Here is an 18612-nt window from a genome sequence, read left to right as displayed (position 1 = left end):
ACCAAAGGAGGGCCTTTTTGAAAAAAAAAAGTTGTGTGTGATGCTACTGCTGGCTGCAAGTCCTGCTCTTGTGGTTGCATCTGTGTAGGTATCTGCATAAATCTCTCCTCAGGATTTGGGATGCCAGCTGAATAAAAGGGGGACATTATTCCAAGTACTCTTACGTTTCTTCTGAATGCTGCGGGAGCAGCTGCCTCTGGTTGCTGCTGCCCAGTCTCCTGCATGTTTGTCTTGTTTTCATGTGTGGGTACCAGTGTGTGCATATTTTTTTTTTTTCCCAAGCATTGATTTTTTCATTTATTTGTTTTATAATTTAAATAAAAGGGTACTAAAACTATTTGCAGATTTATGTTTAGAGTTTTGGTTTGAAGCCAGTCCTAAATAAATTCACTTTGGGTCTGGCCTAGTAGAGGTGACACTGCCATCCTTTCCATGCTGTTTTTTCCATTGTTTTTTTTTAATTCTGTTGAGCTGCATGTTTGCTTCTCTATTAACTTGATAGGTGATTATGCACAGGGGGATTGATTAAAGATTTGGGTTTTGTGGGATGACTGCATGTTCATCACAGTTGTGATTTGCAGTGTTTTTAAGCTTCTCTGGTAGCTGCTGAAAACACAAGAGGGCTGTTTGGATTTCATGTAGGCAGGCACTTGGATACATAGTGTAGGCTGTATAAATGTACTGTTAAATATGTGAATAAATTTTGCAGCCTTTATGACAAGTGCCCTGTAGCCTCTGCAGACGCACGTGCTGTAACCGGTCTTCCTGACCAGTGAAAACTACCAAAAACTTGAGTCTTTGTTGTGTGTGTGGTGGGGTTTTTTTTAGTGTTTTTTTTTGTTTTTTTTTTTTTTTTTTTAGCGGTAAACGGTTAGAAACTTCTTGATGTTGAGGAAAAGAATATGGCTTCAAGATTCAGATTTTATATTTTTTTTTGTAGGATGAGAGCACTTAAACTTATTTTTGTTTTCCCATGAGATTTGTATAAAAATAACAGGTGATGCAGCAAAGTTGTTTTCCTTGTCATAAGGGATATTCCAAATGTTTCAGAACTAGTTTCTCCTGCATTTTCCACAACCAGGAAGAACAGGAGTGGATGTCAGATCTGTAACAAAATATTTGATCATCTCTTTTGGAAATGTTAGTTACATTATTTGCCTCCCCTCCCCTGATGTCATTCCATATTTTTCTTTGTTGTAAGCACTTGTCCAGAGAGGAATTAAATTTGTAGAGTGTGTGTGTGTGTTTTTTAAAATTCACTTTTTTTAAAAAAAAAAATAATCTTTCTGTAATTCGAAAATAATCATACTTTGAACCAGCTGTTATGCTGGTTAATTGTATCACTGGCGGTAACCTGGTCTTTTACAAATCTGAGTCATATCTTTCTTAAGAATGTGAGGCTAATTGTCTTTTGGCCTTTTTCTCTCAGACTTGGGAAATGTGAGTTTTGGAACTAATTTCTGAAAGTGGCTAGGCAATCTTTTACAGAAGTCAGATTTGTTGTGACTTGCTAGGGAGAGGATGTGGAATAGATCCAATATTCTGCCGAAGTTCAAGGGAGATGCGAAAAGGCTTCCACAAGGGCATACTACGTAGGGAGAGGGAAGAGGGCAGATGCTTAGCTGGTTCACTCAAAAAGGGGTGCGTCTGCAGGCTTCTAACATACACTTAGATGTGTGGGGGGTGTTTGTGCATTTAACTTTGAACATCTAAAGCAGACTGAACTGAAACTCTTTAACCTCCCGCTTGCTGGCCGGTGGGCTTGCTCTTTCCCCCACCCTGTCAGGTTTTGCAAAAGGTTGTTGGATAGCAAGTCTCATAGTATGAAGTTCAAATTCTATAATAGAAAGACTCCGTGGGTCTTTCAGTTATTCCTTGTCCGAACTGTGCTGTGCATTCAGTCTAGATAGCGTCCTTTTAGTGAATGCTAAAATTTAACATCTCGCTCATTTTTCTGTATATTTTCCCCTGCAAGGTTCTTACTCGCTATGAATTTCTGCTGGAACTGGAAAATGAGGATTATAATTTATGTTCCTGCATTGCCCTATCGTCACTTCTATAGGTAATTGGTAATTCATGTAGAGAGAAATCAGCGCAAAAGTAATCTAAACTTCTTGTAACCTAAAAGACAGAAATAGCAGGGTTTTGACATAACCTGATCTAGCACACAGTATTAAGTGTTTTCAGTTGCTGCAGTTTGGCAGCTGTTTGGCCACCTGTGTGGGATTATAGTACATAAAATATGAATATACACTACACGTCCAGTATATGATTGCTTATTTGCATTATATACTGCCTGAGAACCAAACTAGCTTTGTGACATGCTTAAGCTATGCAGAGGTACTACATGAAGTGCTGTATGTTCTTACATAAATACAAGTCTGAGTTGCAGGAATAATGCTGATGTTTGAAACTGGTTGGAGGCTGCACTTCCAAATTAAAATATAATTTCCATTCTTTGGACTTCTCTTTTGGGTTATGCTTGCTTGGCAGTATTTCTAGTGTGGATGTAGATGGAAAATGGTAGAGGAGGAAAAAGTCTTTTTGGAGTAAAAGTGATTTATATTTTTCATTTTTCCTCCTGATTGAGGAGGAATGCTATTAGTGTATTCATAAACAGCTGTTTTTCTACTTCACAAATTTCTGTATTTAAAGACTTTTGAAGTAATGTGGTAATTAATAGGCAGGTAGGGAGTGGGCTTTTTGTGCTAAAAACCTGGAAGGTGGCCGGTGTATATGGCTGCAAGGGTGCTTGGCCAAGACTTTCCAGCTTGAATCTTGTCTGAGGAGCAGAGGAGGTTTTGCTTTCTTTTTCATCAAGGAAAATATTGATAATCAAAAAGTGACGCTAGGTTTATAAATGAAGCAATGGAAAATAAAGTATTACTCTGTTTGGTTTTTTTTGTGCTATTACAAATAAAATATTTTTAGTTATGAATCATGCTTTCTCATGTCAAGTTGACTGCCTACGTAAGCAAAAAATGCCTTAGTTTTTCTTCTAATTTACATATATTTTTCCCTTTCTTTTGGAATATATCTTGTGCCTGTTCTGCTGCTGCTGTGACAGTGATTTAAGATGATCTCCTGTTCTTCAGTTTTATTTCATGAGGCTTAATTGCTGAGAAAGCTGTGATCAGAGCTTGTTCTCCTTTTTGTATGTAAGGGTGAAAACTCTGAATATGTTATTCTGTTGTGTCGGCATTTTTTTGTTTGGTGTGATGTCTTTCTTGAGGTTTTCTTTGGTCGATTGGTGTGGCTACTGTGGTTTTTTTTTGTGATAGGTTAGTATGGCAATGTAAAGGATGTCTTTCTGAGCACATTTTTCTGGCATGCTGGAGGATCCTTAATACCTTGATAAATGGAAGTTTTTAAACAGCTTTTGCATAAGATTTTTTTTGTTGACTTTCTTAGTTGGTTAACATACAGTTGGGGAGATCAGTAATTGTAGTTTTTAATAGTATATCTGAGATACTGTACCTGTAAAAGTTTCCACGCCCATAGGAAGACCGGTTACTCGGCATGAATCTGAGAGAGCTTTTCCCGATACCTGTGCAAAATCAATTTAATTTAAACTGGTGGCCTGCTATTGAAAAGCAACCTTATTGAGTTTATCCATTGGAGCATTAATTATAATTTTCTTTTCTTCAGTATATGTTGGGAGATCCTGTTTTCTTGCAGACCTTGGTGATTGTGCTAGCTTTCTAAATGGATGGAGTTTATTAAAAATGTTGGGCTAAATTCTGGCTTCTGTTATAAAGCATTGATCTCAGTGGAGTTACTCGCAAGGGTAATTGATAACAGATTTGGTTCTTACGTCTCACGTGGAATATGTGCTTTCTGTTGTACAAGAAGCCAAACTTCTTAGTTTGCATCTTGAAGTAGTAAACTGCTCCTCACGGCCAAAGGTTTATGAAGACAGATCATTTGTCTCTTCCAAAGACAGGATATGAGTAATAATATTTATTCAGAATAAATAAATAGCAGTTGTTTAGAAATGAAGCACTGCTGTTAATCTAGTTTTAAAGAAATTCAGAAAGATGGAGGTTATATATCTTTGTAAGTTCAAGGAGTCCATCGTATACCCAAATTGAAGCATTATGATGTGGAATTACTTTTTTTGGACTCCTAAGCATTTCTTCTATAGGAAACTGCTACAATCCTTTTTATTTCAAATAAAACTGTACATTAGAAAGAAGGTATGTATTTGTGAGATCTGTATTACATATGCATTGCTTTAGAAAAGCAGTATGTTTGAAAGTTTTATGAAAATACAGCTTTATGAAATGACTGAAACTAGTAGGACAAAGAAGAAAATGTAATTTTAATAGGAAAACGGTAACTTTAGTGAAGCCGCAGTAACTCAAATGTATGTATGTCTCAAAAACTTAGTTGGTATTTGACCTCAGTGAGAAAGTAATGGTTTGGGCTGATGGAAAACATGTAAGGATATTATTTATTTGTAAAGTTGTGTGAAATTTAACAAATTGCAAAGAACCAAACTGAAATTCTTTTATCTTAGTATTAAAAGTTAGCGTAAAACCTGTGTTGTATGGCAGTTTTCAGTGTCAATTTTACCAAGATCAGTACATTCTGTCGCATCTGTTGTGTTCACCGATGCCCTCTTTTAATGCAGAGATGTAGCATGCAATAGCTTTCATAAATGTTGGAAGACTTTTGAATATAAACTATGCAAATAACTTAAAATTATTTTGTGTTTCAGCCACCTCTGCCTAGCTGTTTAACAGAAGTGGATTGTGAATTTAAGCCTTTGATAACCTCAGGCTGTCAGCATTACTGTCTTCGAGATAGATAACAACTCTCAAAGCATCTTCTGGGGATGCACCATGACATCAGCAGTGATTGACACTGGAGGCCCTGGCCTGGAGTTTGACAGCAATGGAATAAAAAATCAAGAGGTTAGAAAAATAAATAGCATTTATTTACTAACAAACCTGACATCTTTTATCTTAATTTGAAAGAATTCACTGTAAACCTGCTGTGAAAGCAAGTGGAATGGATTGGAGACTGTTGTGTGGGGAGGAGGGAGTCAGCCTGTTTTTCAAATGTTTTTTTATTAGAAGATTTTTTTATCACAGAGAAATGGAAGCAGTAAGTTTTAAAGTCTGCAGTACAACTGTAGACTGGGTTTACAAAATTATATTTTATACTAAGCATCTCTTTCAAGTAAAGATCTCAGATGTGTCTTGAGGTGTAGAACAAGATGAGAACAGTAGAAGGACCTTTTTCAGAATTAGTCCATGTGATGTATTTGCTGGTATTTTGCATTCTTATCAACAAATAATAGGTATACTCTACTATCCTGTAGCTTGTAGTAAATTGAATCTGGCAGACTTCCACTTCTGCAACACTTTAACAGATTAAATATGCTGTTACAGACATTTTGATCGTTAAATAAGTTGGGATAGGCATATGGGCTTTGAAGTAGCCAGTTCTTTTGTGATAGCTTATGTACTTAATCCAAAACATGAGTGTTCATAAGATACAGGTCAGATGTAGGTATGTTGCAGTACACATGCAAAGCCTTGATTACATTTTTGAGAGCAGAGGGAGAAGAAACACTTCCCACAGCTGAATGTCTTAATTAGAAAGCTTTCTCTTTTCCATTATGTTAAAGCTGACTGATGCTTTAAATTTTGAGCGCTTAAAGCCAGGAAGATATCTTTGAGATTCAGGAAGGTCCCTTTGGTGGATGATAAGCTATTTTTAATTTTTTTAAAATCTCTTTTGCTTTAGAGGAAAATTTCCTTTAATAATCTTTAAAATTGTTATCATTATTTCTTAAAATATTTAAGAACATAAGAGGAAAATATTGATGTAGAGTTCAACAGTGCAGTATTTAGAGCGTGTTTTTTTGGTTTTTTTTGTTTTTGTTTATTTTTTTTTCTTTTCTGTAGGAAAATGAGCCAGTCTCTGAATTCCCAGCAGTGATTGTGGAGCCAGTTCCTAGTGCCAGACTAGAACAGGGTTACGCTGCTCAGGTCCTGGTTTATGATGACGAGACTTACCTGATGCAAGATGTAGCAGAGGAACAAGAAATTGAGACTGAAACTGTGGAAACAGGTAGACTGACTTTAATGTTGTTGTGTTGGGGTTTTTTTTCATGAGATTTTTGTCCTTTTAGAAGTCTCTGAGGAATGTGACTCTGTGTTTACCCACAGGGTGGAGATCCTGACTTGGGTTCATATCTCTTCCCTCTAAACTTAGTTTTACTTGGCTTCAGTGGTGACGGGATTGGGGCTTGACAGGTAAAAATGTCACCTTAGGTTCAGGACTCTGCATTGTAACACTATGTACCCTCGTGAGCGGGTGGATCTTCGTTTATCTATTTGTTACCTATTTATGCAGGGAGTTAACTGGATAACTAAACTTTTTTTAAAAAATCAGCTGAGCCACGAAGCTGGTTAGAATTTAGATTTACAATGTGTCTGAGCCATATAACTGCAGAGTAGCTGGCAATATGTGCTGTGCAGCTCTGTTTACACCTCATCTTGCAACACCTTCCCCCTTCCCATAAGCTCTATCCTTTGTCCCTTGCTATCCTGCCTTTTTGGTCCAAAAGCAGTTTTATTACTGCCTTAGTGGCAGGAGCGTGTGGCTGGAGGGGGGGGGGGGGGGATGGAGTTGGACTGTCTTTTTTATGGGCAAAAAGCCTAATAGATTGAAATTAACTCTATATGGTAAAATAACAAGTTACGAAGAGGTAGAACTTTGGTGTTAAGGCAGCTGACCTGTTCAGTGACAAGCGTGTATCTTTCCATACACCTCTCTCCGAAGAACGTGATCAGGAGCTTTGAACTTTCTGAGAGGGACCAAAGTTTAAGCTGTCTGAAGAGATGAAAGTTGTGCTCCTGTGGGAGCCTAATTACATCTGACTGCCAGGCTGCTGCTGGGCTGCAATTCCAGTTGTCCCTCCCGCTTGCTTATTTGCGCTACTTCTCGTCCTCATTAAACCTTTTTTAGCCATTTCAGTAAGCCAATTTTGCAAGAAAAAATAGCCAGGAAACACTCAACGCTTCTGTATTTTTGTTTAGCTAACTTTCTGCTGGATTAGCATGTTGACATAGCACTTAGGGACATGGTTTAGTGGTGGACTTGGCAGTGCTAGGTTAACGATTGGACTTGATCTTAAAGGTGTTTTCCAACCTAAACGATGCTGTGATATGGCTCAACCAAGGGCCTGATGAGTGCTGGAGTAGGGAGTACACAGATGTGTAACCAAAGGGAGGACAGGTCTTGGGCACTCCATACTGAACTGGTGAGACCACTGGACTAGACCATGGATGGCATACGTTCCTATCCTTGGGCTGCGTAATTTAGAGTTGTTTGTTTGAATTCATGATGTCAAGGAAGCAAAAGAAATCAGAAAGACTCTTCTTTTCTTGCAGCTGCTTAACTTTGCAGCCCAGTAAACACACTGCATTCCCATCAGATTAGGTGGCTTTCAGTTCAGATTTCTCTGTACAGTAGATGCTATTGCTCATACATCTTTCTGAAGCTGGATATTAATCTCCTGTAGCACTGCATCAAAAATGACGTGCATCAGCTTATAGGATGTGCATGAATGAGTGCATGGTTCGGGTTTTGGGACAATACTTAAAATTCCAGTTTTTTCAAATGTGTTTTGATTTAAATATGGTAATTATAAGTTCAACAAATTCAGGTAAAGAAAAGATATGAAATACATACTTTTTTATTTATTTTTGACGGTGGTAATACATTTTTTTAAGAGTAAGGTAAGTGAGAAGTGCAGGTGTTCTTCCCAAGAAGCTTGAGTTTTCTAAATTAAACTTGTATTTGAAAACCTTGAAGAGCTTATACTTTGAAGGCTTGTGCATCAGAAGTGTTGCTTTTAAACACTAAGTCTGCTGTTTCTTGTAAGATTTTGGTAGACTAATGACTAACAGAACAAACAATTATTTTAGAATAAAAAGCTACCGCAAATGAACTCTATGTTCTTAAGTATCATTTTCCGGCCACAATAAATCGGTGGAAATGACAGTTAAAAACTGGTAGATGTTCTGTATGAATTTTTAAATTATTATTATTATTAAGCTACTGTTCAAAGAAACAAATATGTGGCTGCTTCCAAGTTTTGATGTTTGAAAGTACAGTCTTAAAATATATAGGGCAGTTGATACAATGTTACGGTGAGTTTGTGGCTCGAAATGTTGAGGAATGTCTTGACTGCAGATAGTTTGGTTGTGTTATTTGCTGAGATTTTTTGTGGTTTTTTTTTAATTTCGCAATGACTTTGAAGTTAATTTGTCTTTCAAAATTTAGTTATAAAATATTAAAATAAGTTCAAATATTTAAAACTTTGTTTTAATAGTTTTTATATAGAAATTACAATGTGCACTAAAAAGCCAACTTACAGCAATGTAGAGGAGAAATGAATGAAGATTCTAAAAGCTGTTTGTGACTATTACCATTTGTGATTCTAAAAGGTCTTTGGAGAGAGAGGTAATCTCCCCTTGCACAGCCGTTCCAATGCTATTTTCGTTATTATTTGTATAGTATATATACCATTAGTCCAGTGCAGTTTTCATGGTGTAATTATACGTGACAGTGACTAATGGTTCTTGCACAGAGTTTTTATCTAGTGTTGATGAAAGAAGTGCTTAATTTAGAGTGTTCTGGGGGAGGCAGTATTGGGGGGCATGTGTTTTGACCAAGGTGTTTTGGTACCAAGAGTCTTTCTGAATTCATCGCAGATACAGAGAGGTAAATTGGGTGGAGAGAAAGTATAAAGGCCCCAAGAAACATTCATTTTGGTAGTGTGCCTTTAGTATTGAGTTGCAGGAGAGTGAATCTGGATGCGTTTTTTAATTTTTAATTTTTGTAGGGGAAGGGAAGAGGTACTGGGAGAGGTGGTAAAGGGTGCCATAGGAAATATTCATGAGAAAGCAGGCTAAGGCAGTAACAAGTAAACAAGGTATAATAGTGTTTATTGAAAGATGTTTTAAGATGCTAATTTTCTGAAGTGCATATCTTTATTATGCTAATGATCCTAATTTAGATAGGTGCAACAGTTTGATTTCTGTGCATCTTAGAAGAAAAATCAATTGTTGCTAAATAAGTCTCAACTGATTCTACTTCATAAATGTCAGAATTAATTGCTACAAAAAAATTCACATTATTTGATAATGTATAGTTGTTGCACCAAGAATGAGTAGACTTATCTTTTGTGGTTCTAGACTCTACAGACAGCATGGTAAATACTAAAAGCTCATCTTAAAGAAGTCTTGGCAGTATTTGAAATCATACATATCCACGTAACGTCATACACACCCAGCTGTCAGTATCTCTACTGTTGGCCATGGACCTGGTGTTTTTTTTTTTTTTTCTTCTTCCTGTGACAGTCCATTGGCAATTCCAATGACTACTGATTTACATGCTTTACAGTGTTACAGCATACATATTCCAAGAGCCTCCAGCTACTTTGCAGCTAATCAAAAGCTGCGTAATTTAGTAAAACATAGTATTATCCTAGCCTTCAGAGGTAGGGATCAGTACCCCTTGTGATAAATGTAATGGGCTAGCTGATGTGGTAAAAATTACTTGGGACACTGAAGAGATGATTTGTGCTGTGCAGTGAATGGTTCTGTTAGTGGTTTGCTGTTCTGTGGTTGGATTTGAGACACTGTGGACTGTAGGGACTGTCGGTGCTGATCTAAATGTAGAATCAGGACCTGTAATGTTGTTTTGTATTAAAAAACTTCCTGCACTTATGAAACCACAATTCAAATAATACAGGCTATATAATAATTACAAATAGCTGTGTCTGTAATTACTGATGAATTTTTAGTTAATTCTAGCAGAGTATGGGGGTTTTGCCTGTCAGACTCTTTCCAGCCTGTTTCCCAATAATCTATCTTGATTCATTAATCAGGGATCATTAATCCTTTAATTATAAAATTAATCCATTAACTATAAAAGTAAAACCGAAGAGTCTTTTAACCAGCAAGAAAGACTTAATGGTTCAAGTTAGATTTTTTTTTTTCTTTTTTTGTCCTGTTCCAGAAGAAAACTGCCTGTTTGCTTGGAATATAAAAAAATCTTGACAAAGGAGTTTTCTAGGGAAAACAAAATGTAGGAATTTTGATCTTCTCAGATGACCGAATGACATTCTGAGTGGAAGTAGTGAGTGCCTTTTATGATGTTTGAAAGGAAAAGTATAAGCTTTAGATTGACAGAGTGTTTAAATTTCTTTTCCTGTGTGTATGATATTCTTAGGAGTGGTACCTTTGGACTGTTGGTTCTGAGTGTTACAGTCTTAGAAGTTTGTTTCCTGCAACAGTGAAAGTGTTTGCATCATAAACAATACATCCTTCTTAACAATTCTTCAATAATATCCAGATTTTGTAGGCTTCCATTTCCCGAGTAGTTATTTGTCGTTAATTACCACTTCAATTCTAGGATTTATTCAGCAAAATCTTTGTAGTTTACCTAACAGCAGAAGCTGCTGACTTTAAAGAATCAGTCAGTCTGAAATCAACAGTTGCTATAGTTCTGTTTGTTGGTCATGACACAGAACCTGTGCGGTGGATGTGTAGGTGTGTTAATGGGGGTAATCTAATCTTTGGATTTACCATATGTGCAGTGTTGAAGGTACCACAGTCATGATCAGCAGATCTTGTACACGGGTGATGCCTAGCCTTCTAGTCAAGTAAGGCATTAGATGAGTATTTCAGTAGGATAATGCCGTTTTAAAAACGCCAAGTTATTGGGAACATTGTCATTAAAATTGGGTAGTACTTTCTGAACTCTCTTTGTGCTGATCTGATGTCTGCACAGGTCCTATTTTTCTTCTCTGTTACCCCACTTACGATGAATTTGCAAAACTAGCATTATTTGTTGTTTACAAATCTTGTTGAACAGTAGGCAGCTATGAAGCAGATGTTGCTGTAGGTACAGTAAAGCTTGATCACTATGAGAGGTATACCAAAGTCATATTGCTACTATACACTCTGATTTAATTGATTCAGTGAATCTAACTTCTTGTATCAATAGTATTTTTCCCCTTATTTTTTTTATTAATCATCAAAGTTACAAGTACAGTATTGGGTTTTTTTTCCCTCACAATTTGTAAGATTAAAGAGGAAACAAAACCACTGCATTCAAGAAGTTGAGAATACCGTTTGACCTGTGAACTGTCACCACATTTTTTCATTTGATGTTCCATCAGAAATCCTCCCTGTGGTGCAAGTTGAAAGTCTGTTTTAATTCTGAAAATGTTATTGCCACAGGGGGGTAGAAGATCTGCATGAAAAAATGGGGATCTGAAAATGAGCCCCTCCAGGATTACAATCTGATGGAAAAATACTGACCTACAAAGACAACAATGATGGTATGTTTGTCTATAATCTTCTAATACTTTTTCCCCCTTACCAGGAAGTTCAGTTAAAACTAACATGTAAATGATAACCATTCTTAAGGATGGAGGAGGTTGAATAAACAGTGAGATTTAGGCTTAACTCCTCCTCCAATTTAAACAAATGCATAAATAAAAAATATACTTCAAGGCAAATCTTTTTACAGAGGAAATTTCAGATTGCTACTTAGACTGTTGTCACCGTTGAAACCAGCTTTATATCTCTATATAAAGTCTTTAGTTACTAGTTCTTCCTTCTGCTTTTATATGTATTCTCTCATTATAATTAAAACTGCTTCCCTTGACTTCTTTTGTATGAGTTGAGCCTGTGAACTCTTTGGTTATCTCAGCTAAGTTTTCATCAGTTGTTTAATACCATATACTAAGAGCTCAGTATTAGGTCTGGTTAGCATCTTACCTTTGATTACGGCATGTGTGTGTAAGGGATCAACAAAACATTGTGATCATCCATTTTGTCCAGACATTATTTGATTAAACTGACTTAAAAAAAAATGAGTTAACACTAACATCTGGTATATGTTCAGGTAGTGTTGACATATCCTATTGGTTGAACTTAATTTCCTTACGCTGACAGCTTGATGAGATTTTTGAAAGTGGAGAGCAGTTTGCTTTAGAAGGCTCAACTGACTACAAACAAGAGTTTGGACGTTCTAACAACTTGATTAAGCTCTCAGTTTAAGTTGGTACTGCCTTCATCAAAGAGCTAAGATGAAGCCCGTTAGCTAGACAAAAGCAAGGTAAAACTTTGCGTGCAGTATTTGCTTTACTGCAGGAATTAGATGCCTCTAACACATTCATGGGTTAAGAATTTGTCCTTTGAATGTGAACTAATTTTATTTTTGACACCATGCTGCTGCTACATCCGTGTGATTTCCCACTCTGCCAAGAAATCAGTTGCGTTTTTCCTAGTTAAATGTTGATGACGGCGAAACAAAACGATCCCCCTCCCATTGCATGTGCTGTAGTATAGCACTTGGAGCAGTTACGCCCAGGGCATATACTGTTCTCAGTAACATTCTTAACTCAGAAATAAAATTCAGCTGCAACCTAAAATTTATGTCATCCTTGCTGGTGTTTCCTTTTCTGAGAAGTTAATGAAAAGAGCTATGCAGCTGCTCTATGGATGATACTATTTTAACATGACAGTAACAGTCAGGTTGCGGTGTCCAGTTCCTTCTAGATTTCAGGTTTCTGCCTTGGTGTGTTCAGTGCTCCATTCATACTGAAAGAACACTGCAAGGCTTGTGATAAAGCCTAATTTAACTACTCATTTCAGGCATAATTTTTATTTTATGAGGCTGGTGTGAGGCTAATTGAATGGCTTGCTAGTGTGGGGCATTATGGGTTGGACTTGAGATGTACAGATGCACGCTCCTCTCAACTCCCAATTCCAGTTGCAGCTGGGAGTGAGAAATTGCCGGATGTTACTGTGAAGACTCAGCCACAGCATTATACTAATGTGAGCTGAAAAATTTTGTGGTTTGTATCTTGAAATTAGAATGCAGTATGGCATGCCAAAACCATCGTGGTCCTTACTGATCAAAAATACAGTGACAAAGTTGAAAGTAACAATTTTAAAAGGTCATCTGTCTATTAAAAGGGAGGTTGTATTTGACAAATTCTAGGATCACAGTGAAGCCGTATGTGTTTGAGCAGGACATTTAGTCCTTATAAAGGTTCAGTGGGCTTATAGAACAGACATTTGTTGTTAATGGAGAAGTCTTAAGGAATTGTAAATGCTAGGGCTTGAACAGAGAAGTTGCTTAATGGTGGCATAATTCATATGCCAGCCTATTACCAGTCTCAAATACTGTCCATTTTGTAAAATCATGTAATGTGTGATGTAAATACCTGATTTAGCTAGACTGCCCTGAAGTTAAGGAATTTCATTATGAGGCAGGGAAGTGCATATATCAATTTTGGTTGGGGTTTTTTTTTTGTGACAGCCGATTTTTTTCTGGTTCCACATTCACAGGTAGTAATGCTGTAATGTAGACACTTGCTATTTTGAGTAACTCCTTTTCTGTTTGTCAAAGGTAGTACCAAATCCTGAGAACACACCTGTTTTTCTGTGTGGAATCACTAATTGCCATATGAATAGTGACACCAGGATCCTGATCAGAGGTGCAGATTGTGACAGACTCATGGCTTTGGTATAACTAGACTCCACGTGGTGTAGTCAGGAAGATAAATTTGGTGTGGTCACTGACCCTGTTGCTCAGTATTTCCCTGGTTCCTCCAGGGACACTTTTGAGTTTATTTTGCTATTACTGTTGAGTTTTTCTACCACGAATCCACAGTGGATAGTAATGGTTATGTTGATGTGCTGATAAAGGAGACTGCTGCGTCTTCTTGCATGTTTCTGGAATCTAACTTAAACATGTTTCCTTGTATTGTTATCCTTGTGATGCACTAATAATTATCAACAATTTGATAGCCTGCTGTTGAGGACAGCAACTACTTCTCTAAGTATTAGATGTGAATTTCTTCAGGGTGCTGGGAAAAACTGACCTTTCTGTAACTATTTAAAATTTGTAGGCAGTTTTGATGCTCAGGACAGGACATACTTGGACTTCTGAAGTTACTTGAAATGTCAACCAAGCTAAAAACCTTCAGTTTTGTTTTTCTTTTGTTGCTTGCAATTTCTCATGTAGACTGCAGATACTACCCTTGGACAGATTGCCATCTGCCCTTGACTACTTGCTTAAATGAAGTCAGACATATCACCTCTGTAACAATAAGTGACTGCTTTATGATAATTGCTTTTTCCCAGGGTAGCTTTGTCATACTAGAATACAACTGGAAACCTCTCTGGCTAAAAGTAGTTAAATGTGTGGAGTTTTTTCTTTCTTGGCTCATCATTTGCTGTTAGTGAAGTGCTGCTGGCAGGCTGTACTTGAAGCTTTTCAAGTCACAAAGCTTGTGAAATAGTTTTCTGAGAGGAACTACAGTCTGTTACCATGGAATGTTTTCAACCTATTTGTCAGAACTGTGGGTAGGGCAACTTTGCATGGGAGACAACAGGAGAGGAGACTGACAATTCCTCTGTAGCCACTGAATGCTGTATTAGTTTTGAGGGCTGTTCAAGGAAGTGCTTGAGATAATTGATCCCACACCCATTCACTTATGCTGAAACCTTTTAGTTTTTCGTATTTTGAATTTTTACATCCGTGGCCTTTCATACATTTAATCGCATCCAGCTTCTTCTCCTGAGTTGTCTTTCACTTTTTCAAAATAATCAGGATGAAGTTTAACTGGTGTATATTGCAAAGAAGTAGTGAAGCTTATTTCCTTTGATGTGAACAAAGTTGTCCGTATCCCTTGACAAGAAAGTGTGAGTTGATACGTGTTTTACTTGTGTGTTTGTACAAGTAGCGGGATACAATTCACTTGGGTGTTCCTGTTGTCCAAGTTCCTTATCTACCAAAGACTCTGAAGTGCACAGGCACGGAGGTGCTGTCAGCTAAAAATGTGCTAACTTGTTATTGTCTTGAAATTACTTACGACTGACTACATTCCTGTGTGTCATAAGCACAGTTTTGAATGGTAGCTTTCCTGCATATTAGAACATGTTGACTTTTTTTGTTGTTGTTGTTTCTGGCAGCTGGTAGATGTAGCATGGGATGAGCATGTAGGTCTACCTGGCTGTCTTGACAGCTGAGCTTGTGGTTTACAAAATTACGGTAAAGCTTAGTCTCTGTACATTTAACAGTTAAGAAAAGATAGTAGGCTAAGAAATATATTTCTGGCTGACAAAGAATGATGATGTTTGCTTCTGTTATTTTTTTCTACATTTTTCATGCCAGAGAAACATAAGTTAATCTGTAATGTTATGTTGTCTTGTTACATTACAGTAAATACTTCTTGCCTCGTTGGGCCACCAGCACTCTTTGAGTAGATTTTGTAGCGCTCTTTGTTAGCCTTCTGCCTAGAAAGGAGGCTTTAAAAGAAGTGAAAAAATTAAGAGCATGTTTACTTTTTTCTCTATTGACTGTCTCTCTTCCCCTGAAATGGTAAGATTTTATTAGTGTGACAAATCAATTAGTGTCCAGCATAAAATTATGGAAATCGTATAGTTTAAACAGAACTGCAGAACTTCTGGGAAAAATCACATTCCTCCTTAAAGACAGTGTTATGCTTTAATACTATACTTGTATAAATAGGTTGGGCACAGGTCAAAGTGATCATTTCATAGATTTGTGGTAGTTGTGTAGATTATAATCTTGGAAGTGCATGGGCTTGGACTTTTTTGAACTGACTGGAATCCCTTGGGCATCCAAAGATACTCTCTCCATGTACGATCAGGGAGAGCGAAGAATCAGAATAATGTGTGCAGCTGTTCGAGTCCATTTCATGTGAATTGGCAAACACTGTGCTAAGTCTGTGCTCGCAGTAGTAAATAAATGTTGCTTAGAAAACCGTTATTAGATCAAGAACTTGATGTTTTATACTGGGTTTTTTATTTGTTTTGGACACATGGTGTTTGTCAAAAATTACACGTGCCAGTTACTTGAATGCACTTATTCAAGGAGTCCACATATCTTACTCAGAACTTTGTTCCACCCATAGCGGGTTGAGGGAACAACTTGGACAGGAGTCAAATGCTTCCCGTTTGTGACTGTAAGTTGCAATCAGTAAACAATCCCCACTGAATTGCAGAGCGAACAGTAAAGCAGACAAGCTGTGAATGCATCTTTTCCAAAGTAAGTGTGAACACCTATTGACACAGGTCTGAATCTTCAAAGGTATTTAGTGTCTTAGTGCACCTTTTGATTTGGATCTAAACTGGAAAACTATTTTTAACTGTGTTTTGTTGTTGCGGACCTAACAGCTTGAAGAGAAGTGGAGGTAAATTATGGTTTTTAATAACAGTAGGTACACAAGACAAAGTGACATGAGTGCGCAGGTATTTCCATACTCTGTATGCAAGTTGAATCTACGGTGCTGCTAAACTATGCTGCAGGAGGTTTCCACGTCAATTTGAGGATGTTTTAATGAAGGGTTATGAAGTTTTATTGCACATTAAAGTGCACGCCTACTTAAAATGCCTTTACTTGTCCTTGGGCTTGTCTCCATGAGAAAAATTTCTGCTGGAGAATACAGCAGAGTCCCCTAGTGGAAATGCTGACAGAAGGAATTCTTGTTAACACTGCTGTTCCACCTCTCTGAATAACACAAGCTGACAGGAGCACTCTGCTGCTGGCAGAGCTGTATCTGCATGAGAGCTTGTTGCCGTCACAGCTGGCAGAGCATGCCTTTTTTGTCCATGCTTCTGGCTGGAAAGAGCTCGGCTGGCAAAACTTCCGCACAGACCTACCTTTAGATATCACGGCTCGAATGTGAGACTGAGTGATGTCGCTTGCAGGTCTCATTCGTTATCTGTTGAGGTGATGAAAAGATTTAATTCCTTACAGCCAGGAATAGATGAGTGAAGTCTACAAAATGCTTGAATTTTTATTTGTGTGTATAAACGTGATTGTCAAATTGTATTCCTAAGAAGCTGTGAGAGTTGCAGCAGGTGTATGACCTGTCAAAAGTTTGAGGTCCTGAATGTGCCAGTTGGAGGTGGTTTATGCTGAATGCTACTCTGCGATTTCTGTGCTGGGGAAAAATGCTTCGAAATGTTTGCATGTGGTCTAGGTCCTAGGACTACTAAAACTTGAGAGGACTAAAAAATTACTAAAACTACTAAAAAAGGGAGAGACACCTTCTTGTCAGATTGACGCAGCCGGTGCCCTTCACCTTTTTGTAGCGGAGCTGTGAAGCTGTTGTGTACAGGGGAGCCTCTTTGGGCAGTAAGCGGTTGCTCGATACTTTTGCTAATGGCTTAATAACACGGGCCTCGTCAGGTGTGCGTGGCGTGAAGGCAGGAGCTCCTATGCGTGAGCTCCATGCGTGTGCTCTGTGCAGGCTCCTGTGTGTGAGCTCCAAGTGTAGCTTCTTCATGCGTGCTCCTATGCATGATCTCCATGCGTAGCTCTGTGCAGGCTCCTATGTGTGATCTCTGTGCGGGACATACTTTGGTCTTCTTGGCACAGCTGCTGCTCTTGGCATGCAGCTCTGAAGTTTTACCCCGAGAGTAAGCAGCGAGCAGCACAGGGACTCAGCCGGGGAGCCTGCAGAGCATCTTCTCCCGCCGTGCCGCTGTGCAGCTGCAGCGCGGGCCGGGCAGGCTGCGGTGTTGCTGAAGCGGGTTGTTCTTCAGAGGGGAGAGGAGACATCCCTGCGCAGCGGTGGTGCTGGTTGTATTTTCAATTAAGCGAGCGATGCAGCTTTTGTCCCTGCGGATGTGCCCGGGGGGTGGGTTTGATGAGGATGGGGCCCCAGGCGGGCTGGAAAAGGCGCCTGAAGTTCCCCTGGGCTCGGCCCTGCTCCCGTCAGGGGGACGAGGGGGATAATCGCGTTCCATAAGCCCGGAGCCTTCTGGCAAAGCACGGCTGGAGTAGGTGGCCCGGCAATTAGCCTAGGGCCGGACTGATTAAGGTTGCCCGGGTGAGGACTAACGCGCTTATCCCGAGGGGAGCGCTGCCCCCGTGGAAAGGGGCTGTGTCGGTAGGCGGGGGCCGGGGCCAGCGCTCCGGGCGCGTCAGCGGGGCACGGAGCGGCGAGCCGCGGGGCGACGGCGGGGCCGGCGCTCGGGCCGCCGCCGGCCCCGGTCGCCTCTCGGGCCGCGCTCCCGCGGGGCGGCGGGGGAGGCACTCTCCGCGCCCCGGGCGGCCGGCGGGGCCCCGGCGGCTTCCCCCGCCCGCGGGCGGTCCCGCGCTGCGGCGGCGGCGAGTGCCGGCGCGGCACTTCCTGTCTGAGGCCGGCGGCGGAAGGATCGCGTGCGCCGCGCCGCCCCGCAGGAAGCGCTCCCGCCGCCGCCGCCGCCGCGCCGTGGCGGTGCCCGCGCCGCGCGCCCTATCCGCCGCCCGCGCCGCGCCGCCCCGCGGGAGCGCGCCCCGCCGCCGGGCCCCGCGCGCGTTCCCGGCGCGCGTCCGCCCGCCGGTCAATGTGAAGCCGCTCCGGCAGCGTAAACATGGCGACGTCCCTGCATGAGGGGCCCACGAACCAGCTCGACCTCCTCATCCGGGCCGGTAAGCTGCCCCGCGCGGCTGCACCGCGCCGCCGGCAGCGCCGGGGCGGGAAGGGATGGCGGCGGGGAGCGGGGAGGGGGGGGAAAGCTGCGGCGGCGGGAGGGGAAGCACCGGGGGGCAATC

At 40.0% G+C, this 18612-nt stretch overlaps 1 protein-coding gene across 5 annotated transcripts in view; it reads left to right on the top strand.

The window, feature by feature from the left end:
* ELF2 (E74 like ETS transcription factor 2) overlaps positions 1-18612 on the top strand; it is a 39434-nt gene that overhangs the window by 3183 nt on the left and 17639 nt on the right. For 2 of the 5 annotated variants that reach the window (XM_055795047.1, XM_055795046.1), the window contains exons 2-3: positions 4721-4916; positions 5916-6081. The exons of 1 other annotated variant lie outside the window; for it this stretch is intronic. In XM_055795047.1, the coding sequence (XP_055651022.1) occupies positions 4845-4916; positions 5916-6081 (238 nt within the window). In that variant the 5' untranslated portion in view covers positions 4721-4844. Of the gene's footprint in view, positions 1-4720; positions 4917-5915; positions 6082-18263; positions 18490-18612 lie in introns of those variants that run through there. 2 more of the 5 variants (XM_055795049.1, XM_055795048.1) reach the window with 2 other exon arrangements.

This window comes from Falco peregrinus, chromosome 2 (assembly GCF_023634155.1).
Source record: "Falco peregrinus isolate bFalPer1 chromosome 2, bFalPer1.pri, whole genome shotgun sequence".
Classification (NCBI taxonomy): Eukaryota; Metazoa; Chordata; class Aves; order Falconiformes; family Falconidae; genus Falco; species Falco peregrinus.
The sequence above is the reverse complement of the archived record's forward strand: the minus strand, read 5'-3'. Positions and strand labels throughout refer to the sequence as shown.